A 16,303-nucleotide genomic window follows, 5' to 3' on the forward strand; every position below is an offset into this window, starting at 1 on the left:
GTCGCTGAAGCTTTTACATTTTTTCTCAATCAGTTTCTATCTGTTCCTCAGATTGGACAATTTCTATGGATCTATCTTCAGGTTCACTGATTCTTTCTTCTGCTGTTTCTGATCTGCTAATTGAATCCATCTGGTACATTTTTCAGTTTATTTTCTGATACTGTATTTTTCACCTCTAGAACTTCAGTTTTTAAAAACTAGTTTTCATTTCTCTGTTGAAATGTTCTACCTATTAACTCATTAATACCACACATTTCTGTAATGATTTATACATATTTATATTAGCTCCTTTGACGTCTTTGCCAAATCCAGCATAAAAGCTGTCTCAGAGTTGGTTTCCATGCCTGATTTTTTTCTTCTGAGTACAGACCACATTTGACTATTTCTCTGCATGTCTAGTACACGTTGGAGGGAGGCTTGCCAATGGAAGTAATGTTTCGTAGATGCTCTGAAATGTCTTTTATTCTTCTAAGCGTTGTTTCTTTGTTACCATAGGCAGCTAATCCTCCTGCTTTCAAAGCTGTCTTCCCTAAAAAATGCAGCAGGTGGCCTCGGTTTGGCTTCCTTGTTGCTGTTTTGTGAGAGAGAGGGAGGGTGTGACTGTGTTTATTTTTCATCTTGGTCCTATGTATTAATCCTATAGCTGTGTGGTTTAGTGATCAGCTATGTATCTGGGCAGTGTACGTACTCAGATTTGGGGGCTCACCCCCTCTCTAGGTGTCTTGCTGCTGAAACTACCCCTTAATTCTTAGTTGCTCTGGCATCGCCAGTTTCTTCCTTCTTTAAGGCAGAACAACTTCCTCTTTCAGTCACAGGGACCATGTAGGCTGGGAATGAACTCTGCCAAGGACACAGAATCCTTCTGAATATCATCAGAAGCCCTTTCTGCCTAATTTCCGCTTCATTCCTCCAGGTCCCCCAAGCTCGTTCCTTTGGGGAGTCAGCCAGGGATTTGGGCAAAGTTTGACTCCGACTTGAGGTCTCAGCCCATCTGTGCTTTCTTGCTTACAGATCTCTGTGCGCTTCCAGCTGCTCTGTGTCGCCTGTCCCCTGAAGCTGCAGAGCCGGTGGTTTTCCTGTCACTACAGGTGGGGTTTCAGGAGCTGCCTGCAGCAAGAAGCCACAAACCAGCAGACCTTACCCAACGCGGCTGCATCCCTTCCAAAATCACTTCGCTGTGTCTTCCTGCCCTTGTTCGAGTTCCAGTGCTTCCAAATGGCGGCTTTGGATAATCGTGTTGGGATGTTACTGTCGTTGCCCATGAGTGGAATCTCCTGCCCCATCGTCCACACCTTCCCCTGCTCATTCCTTCCTGAACCTCCAAGAGTCCACCTAGGACATACTGTTTTTTCTGTCCCGTTTTTCAGTATTTCCTTGAGTAAGACCCTTTTGGGAATCTTTTTCTCTCCATTGTCATGTTTTTGCAAGTATCTTTATTTTATCGTCACGTTAAAAGTATATCTTTGCAGATGTAAAGTTTTAACTCGGAAAAGGTTGATGTTTTTCTACCCGGAACTTTCCAACTGCTCTGCTGCTGTCTGGCTCTCGGTGCCCATCAGTCATCTGGAAACACTGCTGTGCTCAGTGTTTGTTCCCTGAGTCCGCAACTGGGGCTGAGCTTGACTGGGAGTTTCTTTGGTTGATCCTGGGGAGCTCCCTGACGGCCGTCTACTGGTGGGTGGGCTGGGAACTGGCTGGTTTTTGACAGCCCCGCTGGGAGGGCGGGGGTGGCTGGCCCCTTCCTGGGTTCCTTCCTCATGCAGCCTCACCCCAGCTGGTTCACTGGGTGGCAGGGCCTGAGGGCCATCCAGCGGGAGGACACTCTAATGAGCCAGGACGGTAAAAATGTCTGCCCGCATCACATTTGCTATTGTTTGATTGGACCGAGGAAGCCATGCAAGCTCACAGGCGGTGTGGGACGACACAGGGAGGTGTGAGCCAAAGCGGCTGTCACAAGGACAATCTGCGCGGAACACTTGGCACCAGACACTCACATCTCCAAACACTCCTCCAATTAGGCCCTCACCTTCTGGTCTGTGGTCCCACCTTGTCTCCTCACATGCCTGGCTCATTGTCTGCAAGGGTCCAGGGTGGTGCTGCCATGCTATATGGCTCCATCACTCATGCCAGTCTGCCCCACGGTACATGCACCCATGGAACCTCCCGGATCCCACACACTGGGCAGGCAGGAGACCATCTGATTGCAGAGGAGCTCATCGTGCTGCACACACAGCTGACCGTCCTTCACCCAGAGCCCTGTCAGTGGGCTGCTGCCACCCCTCCAGGGAGACACAGCTCTGAGATTTTGGGACACAGAACCCAGTTGTCCTATGGCTCTTCAAATGGAACCTTCCTGAAAACCTAGCACCCCACCCATCGTGCACAAAGTCACAACGCCTAAGTCCTCGCCTGTTGAAAGTTTATTCCAATAAACATTGGAGCATCCCCTTAACAAATCAACGTCAGGCTCTGGCAAGACAAAGGCGCTGCAGTGCCTTCTCGCAAGGACTTTATCTCCTGGTGAAGAAGAAAGACTTGAGGACATAACGCCTCTCTGAAGCTGGACAGAGAGAGATGAGGAAGGAGAAGAGAATCCTCATGGCATCAACATTCAAGAGGCTGGAGCAAGAGCCATTCCCTGAAAAGCCAAAAATGGAATTTACACCAAGAAATCGGGTTGAATTTAGACCATGAGATAAGGAGGGTTGTAATGTCCAGGGAGCGTTTGAAGAGAGAGATGAAGTAGGAGGGAATTAATCCGAGACGTTTGAGGGAAGATGGGTGTACACGAAGCTGATATTCACTGGGTCCGGTGTTGGGCCTGAGTCCTCCTGCTCTGCTGGGGTTGCATTTCCCGGCTCTCTTGTTCTCTGGGAGCTCCCCCTTGTTCTCGTTCTTAAAGGCTCCTTTGCAATTTTTTTAAAATTTATTTTTATTGTGTATATTTAAGTTGTACAATATGATGTTTGTTTTGATATACAGAAACACAGAGAAATGCTTACTACATAGGAATTAACATACTCATCACCTCCACAGTCACACTTCCTGTGCACCTGTGTGTGCTTGTGTGTGTGTGTGTGTGTGTGTGGCAAGAGGACCTAAAATCGACTGTCTCAGCACATTTTCAGTATGCAGGACAATGTTATTAACTCGGTTGTTCCTCCTGCTGTACATCAGATTTCTAGGCTTAGAATGGACAGGACACAGGCTGACTCACACAGACCCCGCTACACCACACACCTTCCTCAGAAGGTGGGCCCTTGGCCCGGGGCCCTCCAAGGTCTGTGTTCACTGTGCACTATTCTCATTTGCCATCCTCCCCTCTTCCTCCTCCCTTTCCTCCTCCTCCTCCCTCTCCTCCTCCCTTCCTCTTCCTCCTCCCCTCCTCCTCCCTCTCCTCCTCCCCTCCTCCTCCTCCTCCTCTCCTTGTCCTCCCTCTCCTCCTCCATCCTCCCCTCTTCCTCCCTCTGCTTCCCTCTTCCCTCCCCCCTCCTCCCTCTCCTCCCTAAACTCCCCTCCTCCTCCCCCTGCTTCCCTCTTCCCTCCTCCCCCCTCCCCCTCTCCTCCTCCTCCCTCTCCTCACATCCTCTTCCCTCTCCTCCCCTCCTCCTCCTCCCTCCTCCCCTCCTCCTTCTCTCCCTTCCTCCCTTGTCTTCCCCTCCTCTTCCCCCTCCTCCCCTTCTCCTTCATCCTCCTCTCCTCCCCATCTTCTCCCCTCCTCCTCCCCCTTCTTCCTCCTCCTCCTCCTTCCCACCCTCTATCCCTCCTCCTTCCTTCTCCTTCTTGCCTCTCTCCAAAGAATCCTCCAAGCCCTGCTATGACCACACCCAGCCAGGGCTGTACCAAAGCCTTCCAGTTTCCTCACAAAGCGAGAGGCGTGTCACCTACCGGGGAGTTTCTTTCTCCTTTTCTGTTGCTGCGGAGCTGAGCCCATTGCTGCTATCCTGGGAGAGGTCACCACCTGCAGTGCAGTGGTTTGGTCGGGAGGCTCAGGACCAAGACTCTCCTGGCCAAGCTTTGGCTGGGTGCCTCTGAACCTTCATCTCCACAAGGCCTCGACCTGGGGCTTCTGCTCGTCCTTGCCGAGTCCAGCGTTAGCAAAACTTCTGCTGGGTCAGTGTAGGGAGGAGCCTACCCTTGTAGCTGCAGGGCAGGTTCCTCCTCTCCCACCTTCCACGTCTGTCCTCTGCCTGCTTTCCTCGAGAATCTCGCCAGCCCACTAAGCCTCTGGGCTGGTCACTGTGTCTCCAGATCCCTGCGTCTCCGGGTCCCTGTGTCTCTGATTAGTCATTTCCCATCCACGTAGCCCCACTCTGTGAAGCACAGCTCCCGCCGTGGCTGGTGGATTGCAGCTGCGCCCATCTCACGCCACGTCCTCAGTCCTGGCCCCGTGGCAGCGGTGCTGATGAGGTCCTCCTTGCCGATTTCACAGGTGTCAGAATGGCCTTTTCCTCAGCACCTTTCCAAGGGCGGGATCAGATGCTCCTTCCTCAACCTTCGTCTTCCCCCTTTGAGACGGGACTGGGTGGCGCTGGCCTGCAGGAGCCAGGTTCCCGCTCCCTTTACCCCAGAAGGAAGCCCTCCGAGTGAGTGTCCACGGAGCAAGAGGGTCTGTATCCCAAGCTGACCCACCTCGTGCTGGCCTGGCCACCTCACCGCCCACCCAAGAAAGAGACTAATCCCCTCCCTGAAGCGTTGGTGGGAGGAACAAATGAGGTGACATTTGTAAAAGGAGAAAGTAAATGTGGCTATTATTTCAGAGTAATTCTATGAGTCTGGGTGCAGAGGGAAGAAATAAGATGTTTAAGACGCAGGACGTCCTCTAAGGAAGCCAACAGCCCCATAGAGAAGGCACACGGGGCCACAGCGCAAGACAGGCCAGCGCGCGGAAGGAGCAGAGGACTGCCCCCGGGAACTGAGAGATCCCCCGGTGTGAGGGCTGAGCAGAGCAGTGCTGTGGAAGGGGAGACCCCCTCGAACTGGGGACCTGCCGGAGCGGGGATGAAGTGCCGCGTGGTCATAGGCTGCACCTGAGGCCTGGGGTGGCTAAGATACCAAAGGGCCTAGACTTCTGGAAGCAGCCCCAGGGCTCTGAGTGCCCACCTCACCCAGACCTCACTGAGAACCTGGGGAGGCCACCAATACAGGCAGCACCTGCAGAGGGCCGGACACAGGGTGTGCGGAGTTGCCAGGCCTGGCCACGCCCCCACATCCATGTCTCCCGTCTCCCCAGGGCAGGCAGCCTCCGAGGAACTGGGAGACGGGGAGGCAGCCCTGGGCAGTTGGGACAGATGCTGGTGGAGACGGCAGCTGGGACAGATGCTCAAATGAGGGCACTGGCACCCGGGGTGTAGGGAAGGCTGCTGTCCTTGCTGTCCCTGCTGTCCTGAGATCCTGGCTCCCCACTGATCAGCCTGGTGCCCACCCAGCCCCATTCCTCATCCCGACAAGGTGGACACATGGCCCACTTCCCCTGGACCCTCCTCCGGCCCAGTGTGGCTTCTCCTGGGACAGGCCCACCTGGGCCATCTAAGGCAGCAGGGCAGTGGCCCATGAGGCTCTCTCAGGCTCCCAGGGGAGAGTCTAGGCTGGGGCTGGGGGCTGCTGGGGGCCTCGGCCCAGTTTCTGCCTAGTGACCTCCTACCCAGGAGCAAGAGCAGAGACCCCACCTCTGCCTGCTGAGGGGACCACCAGGGTCTCTGAGATTTTGGTTCCTTAAATTCTATGGGGGCGCTGACTTCTCAAGCTGACGGTCAGCTCAGGATCAGAACAGCAGAGCGGTCATGCTCTGGATGTCAAGGCTACAGATCACTGTGGCATCTAAAACACTAGGCAGGGGAGGACGCAGGCAGTGCAGGACCCTTAGGGGGAACTCAGGCAGTGAAGGAGGCCCCGAGGGGGTACGCGGGCAATGCAGGACCTGGGCAGGGGACATGGGCAGTTCAGAACCTCTGGCGTGGGGGGACATGAGCAGTGCAGGAGGACCTGACGGGGCATGCAGGCAGTGCAGTTCAGGACCCAGTGGTGAACGCAGGCAATGCAGGACCCTGGGTCGGGGGAACGTGGGCAGTACAGGACCCTGGGGGAAAACTCGGTAAGTGCGGAAGGACCTGAGGGGGGATGCAGGCAGTGCAGGACCCGGGCTGGGGGAACTCGGGCAGTGTAGAACCCGAGGTGGGATGGGGGCAATGCAGGACTGGGGGCATTGGGTGGGCTCCAAAAGTCCCAGAATAGCCTGTTTCAGCTGCCGTCTGACAGACGCTCTGGGCACAACCTTGGGGGCTGCTTGACCTTGGGGACCACTCCCCATTCCTGAGGGATCTTTGAATTCAGGAATCCTGCAGGGCTCCTCCCTGGACCCTTGACTCAGAAAGTGCTCAGTACATGAGGGTGCTGGTGAAAATAAGCACACATATGCACACACACACGTGCACACACAAATATGCACACACGTGCACACATGCACACACATATATGCACAGACATGCACACACATATGCACACACACATGCACAGTCGTACACATGCGCACACACTGCACATGCACAATACACACACACCACACACACCACAGGCACACACACACATTCACACGCACACACTCGCACTCCAACAGGCCCTTCTGCTTCCCGCTGCTGCTGGGCCACTGCCACCCACACCAGCCTGCTGCCTCCTGCCTTGTTCTTAGCCACACGGGTCCCCATGTGGATCCATGTCCCTGGGACGTGGACCTCATCCACAGTCTGAACTGGCCAGTCTGGAGGGGCAGCTCACGTCTGAGACAGGGAGGGCAGCAGGAGGACCCGCACAGGAGGCGCCTACCCTGGCCCCAGGCCTCAGGACGGCAGAGGCTCATGGGGTCCCCACTTCGTGATCGAGCAGCTGAGGCTCAGAGAAGCATGTGTCCCGGTCACAGACCTCACTAGAGGGAGAGACAGAGCTTGGCCCAGACAGCATCTCTGAAGATCAGCACTGAACAGGGAGCTGGGAGGCGGGAGTGGCAGGCAAACACCAGTGCCCAGGGTCACCCCTCGAGGGTGACACGGGGCCTGGGGAGGAAGTGCAAGGCTTCAGTCAGGACCATGAGCACCTTTGCCTCGAGTGCTGGTCACCTTCCACCTCCTGACACCTTGTGAGCTTGGCAAGGTTCTCTTTATTCTATCAATGGGGAAACTGAGGCTCGGAGAGGAAGCATGGCCAGCCTCAGGCCATCGTGAGGAACACCGCGCAGTGTGGCTTCCAGCCAGGTCTTCGTGACTCTGCTCCACTGCCTGGGACAGAAAGGATGGAGACCCCTAGCCCTGCCCCTTAGACAACAGTGGCCAGGGCTGCCCCTAACCAAGGTCGTGCCCTTGAGGTGTGGCCTCTGCCTGCTCTTGTTGTCCTGCTGGAGCTGCACAGGGTGGCCAGCAGGGGCCCTGGGCAGAGGGTCCCGGGAGGCTGAGGACTATCTCTGAGTGTCTCATTTGCAGACTCTGCTGGTGGCTCAACTGGCCCGGGGCCCTAGGAGGGCAGCTCTCGGGCACAGAGGAGGCTGCGACCATCCCCAGAGCCCATCTGTGGGCATCCACGCCTGCAAAGGGCTTCCCCCGGACCCCTCACCTTGGGGACGGAGCCTGTTCTCCCCTCAGACGGGGCAGGCACTGCTCCCAGCAGCCTGAGTTAGGCGAGTCATGACCACCTTCCCTCAGTCCACAGGGAGCAGAGGCAGCTTGTGCAGCCAGCGCTGGGAGTCCCGGTGCCTCCTGACCCAGGCAGCAGGGAGCTTCCTGGGAGACGCACCCCCAGGAGACTGCGCAGGGCTCACAGCAGGAGGACAGGCCCAGGTTCAGGCCCCCGTGCTCAGCCTCTGGGTGTGGGGCTGCTCCTCAGGGATTGATGGCAGGGGCTGCTTTCCTCCCAGCACACCGACACCTCTCCTCCCAGCTCTCACTGTGATACAGGAACAGGCTGGTGGCACCTCTCCTGGTCAGGCTGCCCCATCCTGTCTGACTGTGCTGACCACAGAGTCCCAGAGCCACACTCCAGGTGGTGCCTCACCTCTGTGGGAGGGAACCGAAGACTCTCCAGCCCAGGCACCAGGGCGGCTGATGGGGAAGAAGCTGGCCCGGGGCTCCTGCAGCCACTGTAGCTCTGCCTCCTGCCCTCCCTCCCAGAACAAGCCTGGCCCCTTGCAGAAAAAAAGTTGAGGCTTTGTCCACCTTGATGGCACCAAAGACCAGTGACGTCTCCTAAGAAGGAAGCGCAGACCCCCAGCCCAGCCGTCCGGGCCGGGGTGCCCTGTGAATAGCAGCTGGGGAGTAGCCAGTGGCCCCCCCAGGTGGCCTCAGGTGTGGGCAGCAAGGAGGCTCTGGGCTCCAGCACTGCTCTTTGGGGATCTGAGTGGACATCTCTGCAAAGGGGGTGCTTCAGACTGGGTCTCCTTGGGGAGTTCTGTGTCTGGCACCTGTGTGGGGCCAGCTCACGAGAACCTGGGGCCAGCCTCCCTACTGACAGCCTGGGCTTCCGCACTGGCCAGGGCAGGAATGAAGGAGAGCCGATGCCTGCCGCACTCAGGCAGCCGCACGTCAGACCCATGGAGGGACTGAGGGCACAGTGTCTGTGTGGGGCAGCGATATTCAGGCAGGGATGACAGCACCCCAGAGGGCTGTGGCCAGGCCCTGCCCACTTGTCTGCGGCTGGGCTTCAGAGGCCATCCTTGCGGGTGCAGAAGAACCCAGGGGTTCACAGGCGGTGCCGGCTATGCCGTGAGGGCCACAGGCACTGTCTGCTCTGACCCTGGGGGTCCCTGTGCTGGCCCCCACCTGCCATCCCCACCAGCCACACCAGCCACAGCCCCTCTCCCAGGACACCATGCCCAGGGAACAAAAGCCATGCTTATCAAAGGAGTTTTTCTTTATTTTTCATAATTTAGCTGAATCAACACAAAATTGAATACTGTAAAACAAGAAAAAAAAAATGCTGTAACATCTTAAATCTCCCGATCTCTGCCCTCGACGGTGTCTACACTTGCTTTCAAAAGGAACAGGCGAGGGGGAGGCCGTGAGGACGCTAGCTGGCAGAGGCTGCGGCCCGGGCCGCCGGAGCCGGGGCAGCTCGGGAAGGGTGGGCCCCCTCTGTGATGACAAACCCAACCTCAGCCCCTTCTTTTAGTCCAGGATACTAATGCCTATAAATTTGTGGTGACTGAAAGGTAAATTAAGTCCTCATGGATACTGGAACCGGTCTTAAATAAATGGATTTTCTTTCGTATCTTTAGTCTATGGTTGCTGGAACAGCTTCTATATAGTTATCTTTTTACGTTTTTTTTAGTAGGATAGAACTAGCATAATACTCATGTTAATTGGACTTGTAGGTAGTATATACTTCAGCGGGAACTCAGGAAAATGAAGGAGGCTGGCGTACGACGGCCAGGAGAGAAAAAACACAACTGTCCCTTATTCCTCGGCCCTGCTGGCCCCGCCTGTGCCTCTGCCCAGCGCGGCTTTCTGGACCTACTGACACAAAGACGGAGGACTTCTCAGAATGCGGGGACACAGACGTGGGGAGAAGGGCCGCCAACTGGCCTCAAGGTCCGTGAGTGGCGAAAAGGGCAGGAAACGGGAAACAAAACCCATTGGAAGAAGCATGTTCAAAATATTGTACACTCAGTGTTGACCAACACAGAGACCAAAGGGGGAATCAAGAGCCACCAAACCTGGCCCGCAGCAAAGGGAACCCGGCCTCCCCGGGCACGACCGATGCCCCTGGGACACCGATGCCACGGTCCTCCGCACGCTTCTCCCAGAGGCCCGCCTTCCCCGCCTGGCACCCCAGGGTCTGAGGGGCGCCACCTCCCCGCCATGTCCCACCCCCAGAGTCTTCAGAAACACACGGGGCTCGGCCCGACTCTCAGGACGGCCGGGACTGCCACGTATTGTTAAATAGGATTTTCTACAAATATACAACATATAAAAACTGTTAAATATATAACTTTAGGCTTTGCAAAATACATTTAATGATCTCTTTCAAACAAGTGTTACTCGAGTTTTCTTTGCTTTCTGGAGCTAAATGGAGTATCGATGAGGCAGCAGTCACGGGAGACTCAACATGCTCTTGGCAGATACTGGATTATCCAACTATCAAAAATGGAGCTGTAGAAGAGGCATGTTTAACTGGTTAAAACAGAAAGTGATTTTAGTACGGTAAAGTCGATCTAAGTACAGAGGAATCAAGCGGCCTGTGTTCCCGGGGGCTCTCGGCGTCTGCGTGGGGGCCATCGCCGGTCGCGCCCCGGCTGCCTCCCGCGAGTGTGCCATGGCCTCCGCGCAGCCAAAGCCCATCCTCCTAGGGTGCGCCGGGGTGCTCCTGGGGTGGAGGCCTCCACCACGGCCGCCCTCTCCGCTCCGCCAGGGCCACCAGCATGTATCTGCCACCATGCCCTCCCGTCCCCACAAGCGACCCCAGGGATCCTGACAGTGAGGGTGCGTCCACGTTCAGATAGATTTTGCTCTTTGGTCTATGGAGTATACTGAAAGTATAAGAAAATAAAAGCAATTCGGACAGTCTGGGGCACGGGAGGAGGCCACTTCTACGCCTGACAGTCCCCTGGGGCGGGCGTCGTGTCTCAGGCGGGCTGGGCTGCTGGAGCCTCCTCCTCCTCCTCCTCCTCCAAGGACAGCAGGGCCAACGCCACGGTCGGCGGGGGCTGGGCGCGGCCGGGCTCCCACAGACTGCGTATTGCTGATGCCCGGTGCCGCCCCGCGCCTGTGTGTCCAGTCCGGCCTCCTCAGGTCGGCTGGACAGACCGAAGCTCAGGATGCTGAGGCCTGAGGCCGTCCTTCACGGACCACAGGGAAACGGAGTGGGCGGGCGGCAGAGAATGGGCGAAGTCCGAGGCGGGCAGAGAACTGTGGCTGAGGCGTGGGCTCTCCAGGGGAGCCAAGGCCACTCCCGGGGCCCCTCAGGGGCTGTGTTTGTCAGGAGACCTGAGGAGCAAAGAGAGAGAGACAGTGAGCCTCCTGCAGACGCTGCCCAAGGCCACAGGGAACACAGGCTCCTCTTCTTCCCCGGCTCCCGCCAGCCGAACTCCTGGAGGGCCTGAAACTAAGAGCTCATCCTCAGTGCTGTGGGGGACATCCAGGCCACCAGACAGCGCCCCCAAATCACCCACCCTTCCTTGTGTCTCGAGAGGGTGGGGCGCCGTCTGTGCATGACCTGGAGGGGTTGTTGGCCTCAGGCAGAGCCCTTCCCATCCCTACTTGCTGGCTTCTTTCCTCTAAGCGGCCATATCACTTTGCCACTCCCCAGCTCAAGAACCATCTGTGGCTCCCGATTCCCTGTATCCAATTCAAACCCCTCCCAGCTTCCTGTGCCTCTGAGGCCACAGACTACAGAGCTCACCCAGAACGGCCGCTGCAGGCTGGGGGACCTGGCCGCATCCCCACCACAGAGCCACCCTCCCCTGGCCATCCACGCTGGGCCTCTACAGGTCTGTGCCATTCCTGTGGCTGCCCAATCAAAGGACCACACACTGGGGGACGGGAATCTGAAACAGCAGTTAGTTCTTGCCCAGACTCAAGGTGTGGACAGGGCCAGTTCCTGCTGGAAGATCTGAGGGAGGGTCCACTCCAGGCCCCCTGGGGGTTTCTGGTGCTCCCAGCAATCCTCAGTGCTCCTTGCCGGGAGATGCATCGTCCTGATCTCTGCCTCCATCCTCACACGGTCCCCGTGTCGATGTTCCCCTGCCCCATCTGGCCCCCGGAGGATTCTCTTCAACAGGAGGCAGAGGCCCTGGGGCTCAGCTTCCCCCCGACACCCTTTCCCTGGGCCCCAGGCAGCCCTGAGAATCTGCCCTTGAACCGACTGTGGCCAGAAAACTCATCATGGGACCCTGGCCCTACTGAAATTTCGGAGCCCACCCTGATGCTGTCCCCGCGCGGGCACCTCCAGGCACCTGCCCACCTGGGTTAGGCCTTGTCTGCCTTGCACTAAATCCCTTACTCAGCCAGAGGCGGTGATGAGGAGGGTCTCGCAGCTGCAGGGCCTCCCCAAACCCCAGGTTCCGTCAGGGTCAGGGGTCATCTCTAGCATCCTGACCAGCTGCGGTTCCTGAGCTCCTGGGTGCCAGTCACCGCTCTGGGAATGACCTTGCCGTCACCTTGTCACAGCCTCGTCTACCCAATGGGGCCGTGGGAATTAGAACCCGCACTCAACGAGACCTGAGGCTCAGGAGTGAAGGGACCTGCCCCGGGGACAGAGCAGCCTCACACTCACACTTTTGAGACAGGGAGCCTCAGATGCCTCCCCTCCTGGCCTCCTGGAGCTGCCAGCATGGCCAACCTGCGGACAGGCCCAGCCAGCCCTCTCTGCCTGTAGACACTTGTGGCCTGGGTCGCAGCTGGTGCGCCTCCTCACTACACCCCTGGGGCCTGGAAAGGAAGTTGGCTCTGAGCTCCCCTCTGCTGGGTCCGCGAGCGCCCAGTCATCCACAGCCCAAGGCCAAGGTCTGCATCCTCCAGTCTGTAGCCATTGTTCCAGATCCCAGTCCCCAGAGGGCTCAGAACTGGCCCCAGAGTGAGCTTGCCATCACACTGGGCTGTGGACGCCCAACAAACCGACATGAATGGTGTGGTCCCGAGCTGCCCGCTGCACCTGCAGGCACCTGATGCTTGGCCCACACAAGCCTTTCCATCAGGAGTGATGAGAAGGCGTGGTCCTGAGCCTGTGGAGCGTGTGCTCGGCTTACATAAGAAGTTTACCCCGTGTTCAGACACAAACAACAAAACCAAACCTCCCAGCCCCATTCATCCAGGTAAATGATACTTTCTCTTCCTCATTAGAAGTTTCCATCTGACATTAAGGTCAGGAGGAGCCTACTGTATGAAGGAACATGCTATTCTTTTAATTGTTTTTAGACAGAGTCTTGCTCTGCCACCCAGGCTGAAGTGCAGTGGCGCGATCTCGGCTCACCTCAACCTCTGCCTCCCGGGTTCAAGCGATTCTCCTGCCTCAGCCTCCTGAGTAGCTGGGACTACAGGCACGCACCAACATGCCTAGCTAATTTTTATATTTTTAGTAGAAACGGGGTTTCACCATATTGGCCAGGCTGGTCTCAAACTCCTGACCTCAGGTGATCCGCTCACCTCGGCCTCCCAAAGTGCTGGGATTACAGGCGTAAGCCACGGTGCCCGGCCTGAACACGCTGTCTCGAATGGAGCCTATGCAAAAGGTTCCAGTAAACAGCAGGAGAGAAGAAAGTGGCAGGACAGCGTGATGACCGTGGTGCCACCTCCACAGACACCTGGGACGAGGGACACTGTACCTTGGGCAAAACCCAAGTGGACTCAGGGAAGAAATACACACCGCACCCCACCCATGTCCAGGAAGCCTTTGGCTTCTCTCCTGGGGCTGCTCCCTGAAGGTGCAGAGCCAGGTCACAACCAAGGCCCCAACCCTTCCTGCGCCCCAAGGCCAGGTCCACAAGAAGGGCTGGAGTGGCTGTGGTTGGTTGCTGCTGTTCAAATCACCACGCAGAGCATCGGGAATTCGGACTACAGTGCATTCATTCTAGCAACCCTAGCAGGCGTCCTGAGCCACAGGAGGTCATCTTCACAGGGAACCTTCTCGAGTCCCAGGACCCTTTAGTTCTTAGGCTGAGCAGCAAAGTGCATCAGGGCAGGGGCCGGACGGGGCTGGTGACACCATGGTGGCCTCCAGTCCTGTTGGCTTATGGTGTCCACTCCCCTGCCCTCCACCCTCCTAGCCGGTGAGCCACTGCTTCCCGGGTTCCAGGGCATCGAGCCCATTCTATAGGGTACAGGCGAGGGGCCTAATGGAAGGGGGGTGCCGGCCACCAGCCTCCTGAGGACATGGGGCTCCAGTACCCGTCAGGCTGGTGAGCTGCATGAGGACGGCTGCTGGGGTGGGACAGGGAGCTCGGCGGGCACTAGGCCCCAGGGGTGCGGAGAGCAGGCCCACCCTCTGCCAAGGGAGCAGGCTGCCATCCCACTCCACTCTGATGACAGGTTAGGAGGCCCCTCGGGCTTCTGTCCTGGAACAAGGCTGGACTAGGCTGCCACCTGGGAGGAAGTCAAGCTGGAATCCCTCTTCCCAGGGTGGCCACACCTCCTGGGCCTGAATGCTGCAGCAGCAATGACTATCTGAACATCCACTTTCTGAATGTCCCCGCTCTGTGCCTCAGTTTCTCCACGTGTAAACACATACCCACTTCATGAGTTAGTGCTATGGCTTGAAGAGATCTAATACAGCCAGCACCATGTGAGTGTTTTTCTCTCTCTTTTTCTTTAACAAGACAGGGTGTGGCCCTGTCACCCAGGCTGGAGTGCAGTGGTGCAATCACAGCTCACTGCAGCCTTGAACTCCTGGGCTCAAGCCATCCTCCCACCTCCGCCTCCTGAGCAGCTGGGACCACAGGCACGTGCCACCATGTCCAGCTGATGTCAATGTCTCTTACGTGGAAAATGGGAGTGTCGGGTGACTGGGCTGTCTGTGCCTGCCTGATGATTGGGGTGCTTCCCGAACGGCACGGGGTGGAGGCCAGCCTGAAAGCCCAGAGTGCCTTGGGTGACTTCACCCAGGGCAGAAAGGCGTCACCGAGAACGGCCAGGTCCAGTGCCAGCCAGAAACCACAAAGACAGGGGCCAGAGGTGACCAAGCGAAACAGCCCAGGCGTATCCTGGGGACACTCGCCCTTGCCTTGAGTGGACGCTGAATGTGCCCCAGTGAGGGACACAAGGACCCCAGCCCATCGCACCATCACACACTGCCTCCTGGAGGCTGCATCCTGTGTGTGCAGCTCACACACCTCTCTCCTCGGGACAGCATGCCCCTGCGGGCTTCACCGGTGGCAGCCCCCGCTCTCACGCAGGAGCTCAGCTCACCGGCCCACCCTCCTCCAGTGCGTGTGCAGTGAAACGATGCCTCTCTGGACCCTCCTTCCCGTGGTGCTGCCAGGAGAGGTGCCTGACACCAAGCCCCGGCCTGTGGGCCCAGGGGCAGAAGAGCCACCATGTATATGAAATATTTGGGCCGGTGCTGACGCCTCCCAGGCCCCCTCCAAGCACCCAGGTGGACCCGGTGGACAGAAGCGCGTCTGACAAGAGGCACCGCGGCTGCCCCAGATGAACAGTCGTCAGTTGAGACTGAAGACAGCGAATTCTAGGACCTGAGACTGAAGACAGAGCAAATTCTAGGACCTCAGGTCAGTTCTGCAGTGTCAAAATACAGGGTCGAGCCACTGAAGACTATGTCATGTATGTGCTCAGGGTGGATGCTGGACAGACCAGCTGCCGATGACAAAGCCATGCCCTGTGTAATGAGCCGGCTCCACCAAAGAGCCAGGACTGGGTAGCAGACTCGGGTTCAGGGGTCAGGGGTCAGTGGTCAGGGCTGCTGAGACACCCTCACAGGCTGATAGTCCCAGGGACGAGACAGAACCCACCCCTGCTAGGCGCAGTGCCTCACGCCTGTAATCCCAGCACTTTGGGAGCCCAAGGTGGGCAGATCACCTGAGGTCAGGAGTTCGAGACCAGCCTGCCCAACATGGCGAAACCCCATCTCTACTAAAAATACACAAAATTAGCTGGGCGTGGTGGCAGGCGCCTGTAATCCCAGCTACTTGGGAGGCGGAGGCAGGAGAATCGCTTGAACCCAGGAGGCGGAGGCTGCAGTGAGCCAAGATCGCACCACTGCACTCCAGCCTGGGTGACAAGAGCCAACATTCCATCTCAAAAAAAAAAAAAAAAAAAAAAAAAAGGAACCCGCCCCTGCCTCCGAAGGCTGCGGAAACACGGAGGAAAAGATGTTGGTAAAGGTGCCCTGGAAATGTACGAAACCACCCAAGTTACGACTGTGTTGCCAGAAATGTACGAAACCACCCAAGTTAGGACCGCATCGCCGGAAGAGCATGCAGGTTTAGCACTGCTCTCTAACGAGGACGCTGTGCCTAGTGCCCTGCAAAGCCCCCTTTCCCAAGGCTGTGGGGCTGAGGGAATCAGTGTGGGCTCTACAACTTGACTGGGACTCGGCTCTGACCCTGCAAACCACACAGGTCATGGTCTGGGGAAGGCCACCAGGTATTGATGCCTCCAGGCCTTCCCTGCTGGCTGCACCACACCAGGCTTCATCTCATGAGACTCCAAAAACATCTTCTTTTCAGGAGGTGAAGCTACCCAGGGGTGGCCTTCATCTGGGGTCACCAGAGAACCACAGTCTGTGGCCCCCACCTTGGGGCCGGAGTCAGCCACCCCCTACAGAGCAACGCTCAACACACAGTGCCCGGAGCTCCCCTCGGTCTCCCTGA

At 57.3% G+C, this 16,303-nt stretch overlaps 1 protein-coding gene across 2 annotated transcripts in view; it reads right to left on the reverse strand.

The window, feature by feature from the left end:
* Positions 1-8,877: 8,877 nt before the first annotated feature.
* The window catches only part of TAFA5 (TAFA chemokine like family member 5), a 267,862-nt gene continuing 260,436 nt past the window's right edge, over positions 8,878-16,303 (reverse strand). For both annotated transcript variants that reach the window (XM_030915774.1, XM_030915773.1), the window contains exon 4: positions 8,878-10,967. In XM_030915774.1, the coding sequence (XP_030771634.1) occupies positions 10,959-10,967 (9 nt within the window). In that variant the 3' untranslated portion in view covers positions 8,878-10,958. The remainder of the gene's footprint in view (positions 10,968-16,303) is intronic.

The sequence above is a fragment of the Rhinopithecus roxellana genome, chromosome 13, assembly GCF_007565055.1.
Source record: "Rhinopithecus roxellana isolate Shanxi Qingling chromosome 13, ASM756505v1, whole genome shotgun sequence".
NCBI classification, from domain to species: domain Eukaryota; kingdom Metazoa; phylum Chordata; class Mammalia; order Primates; family Cercopithecidae; genus Rhinopithecus; species Rhinopithecus roxellana.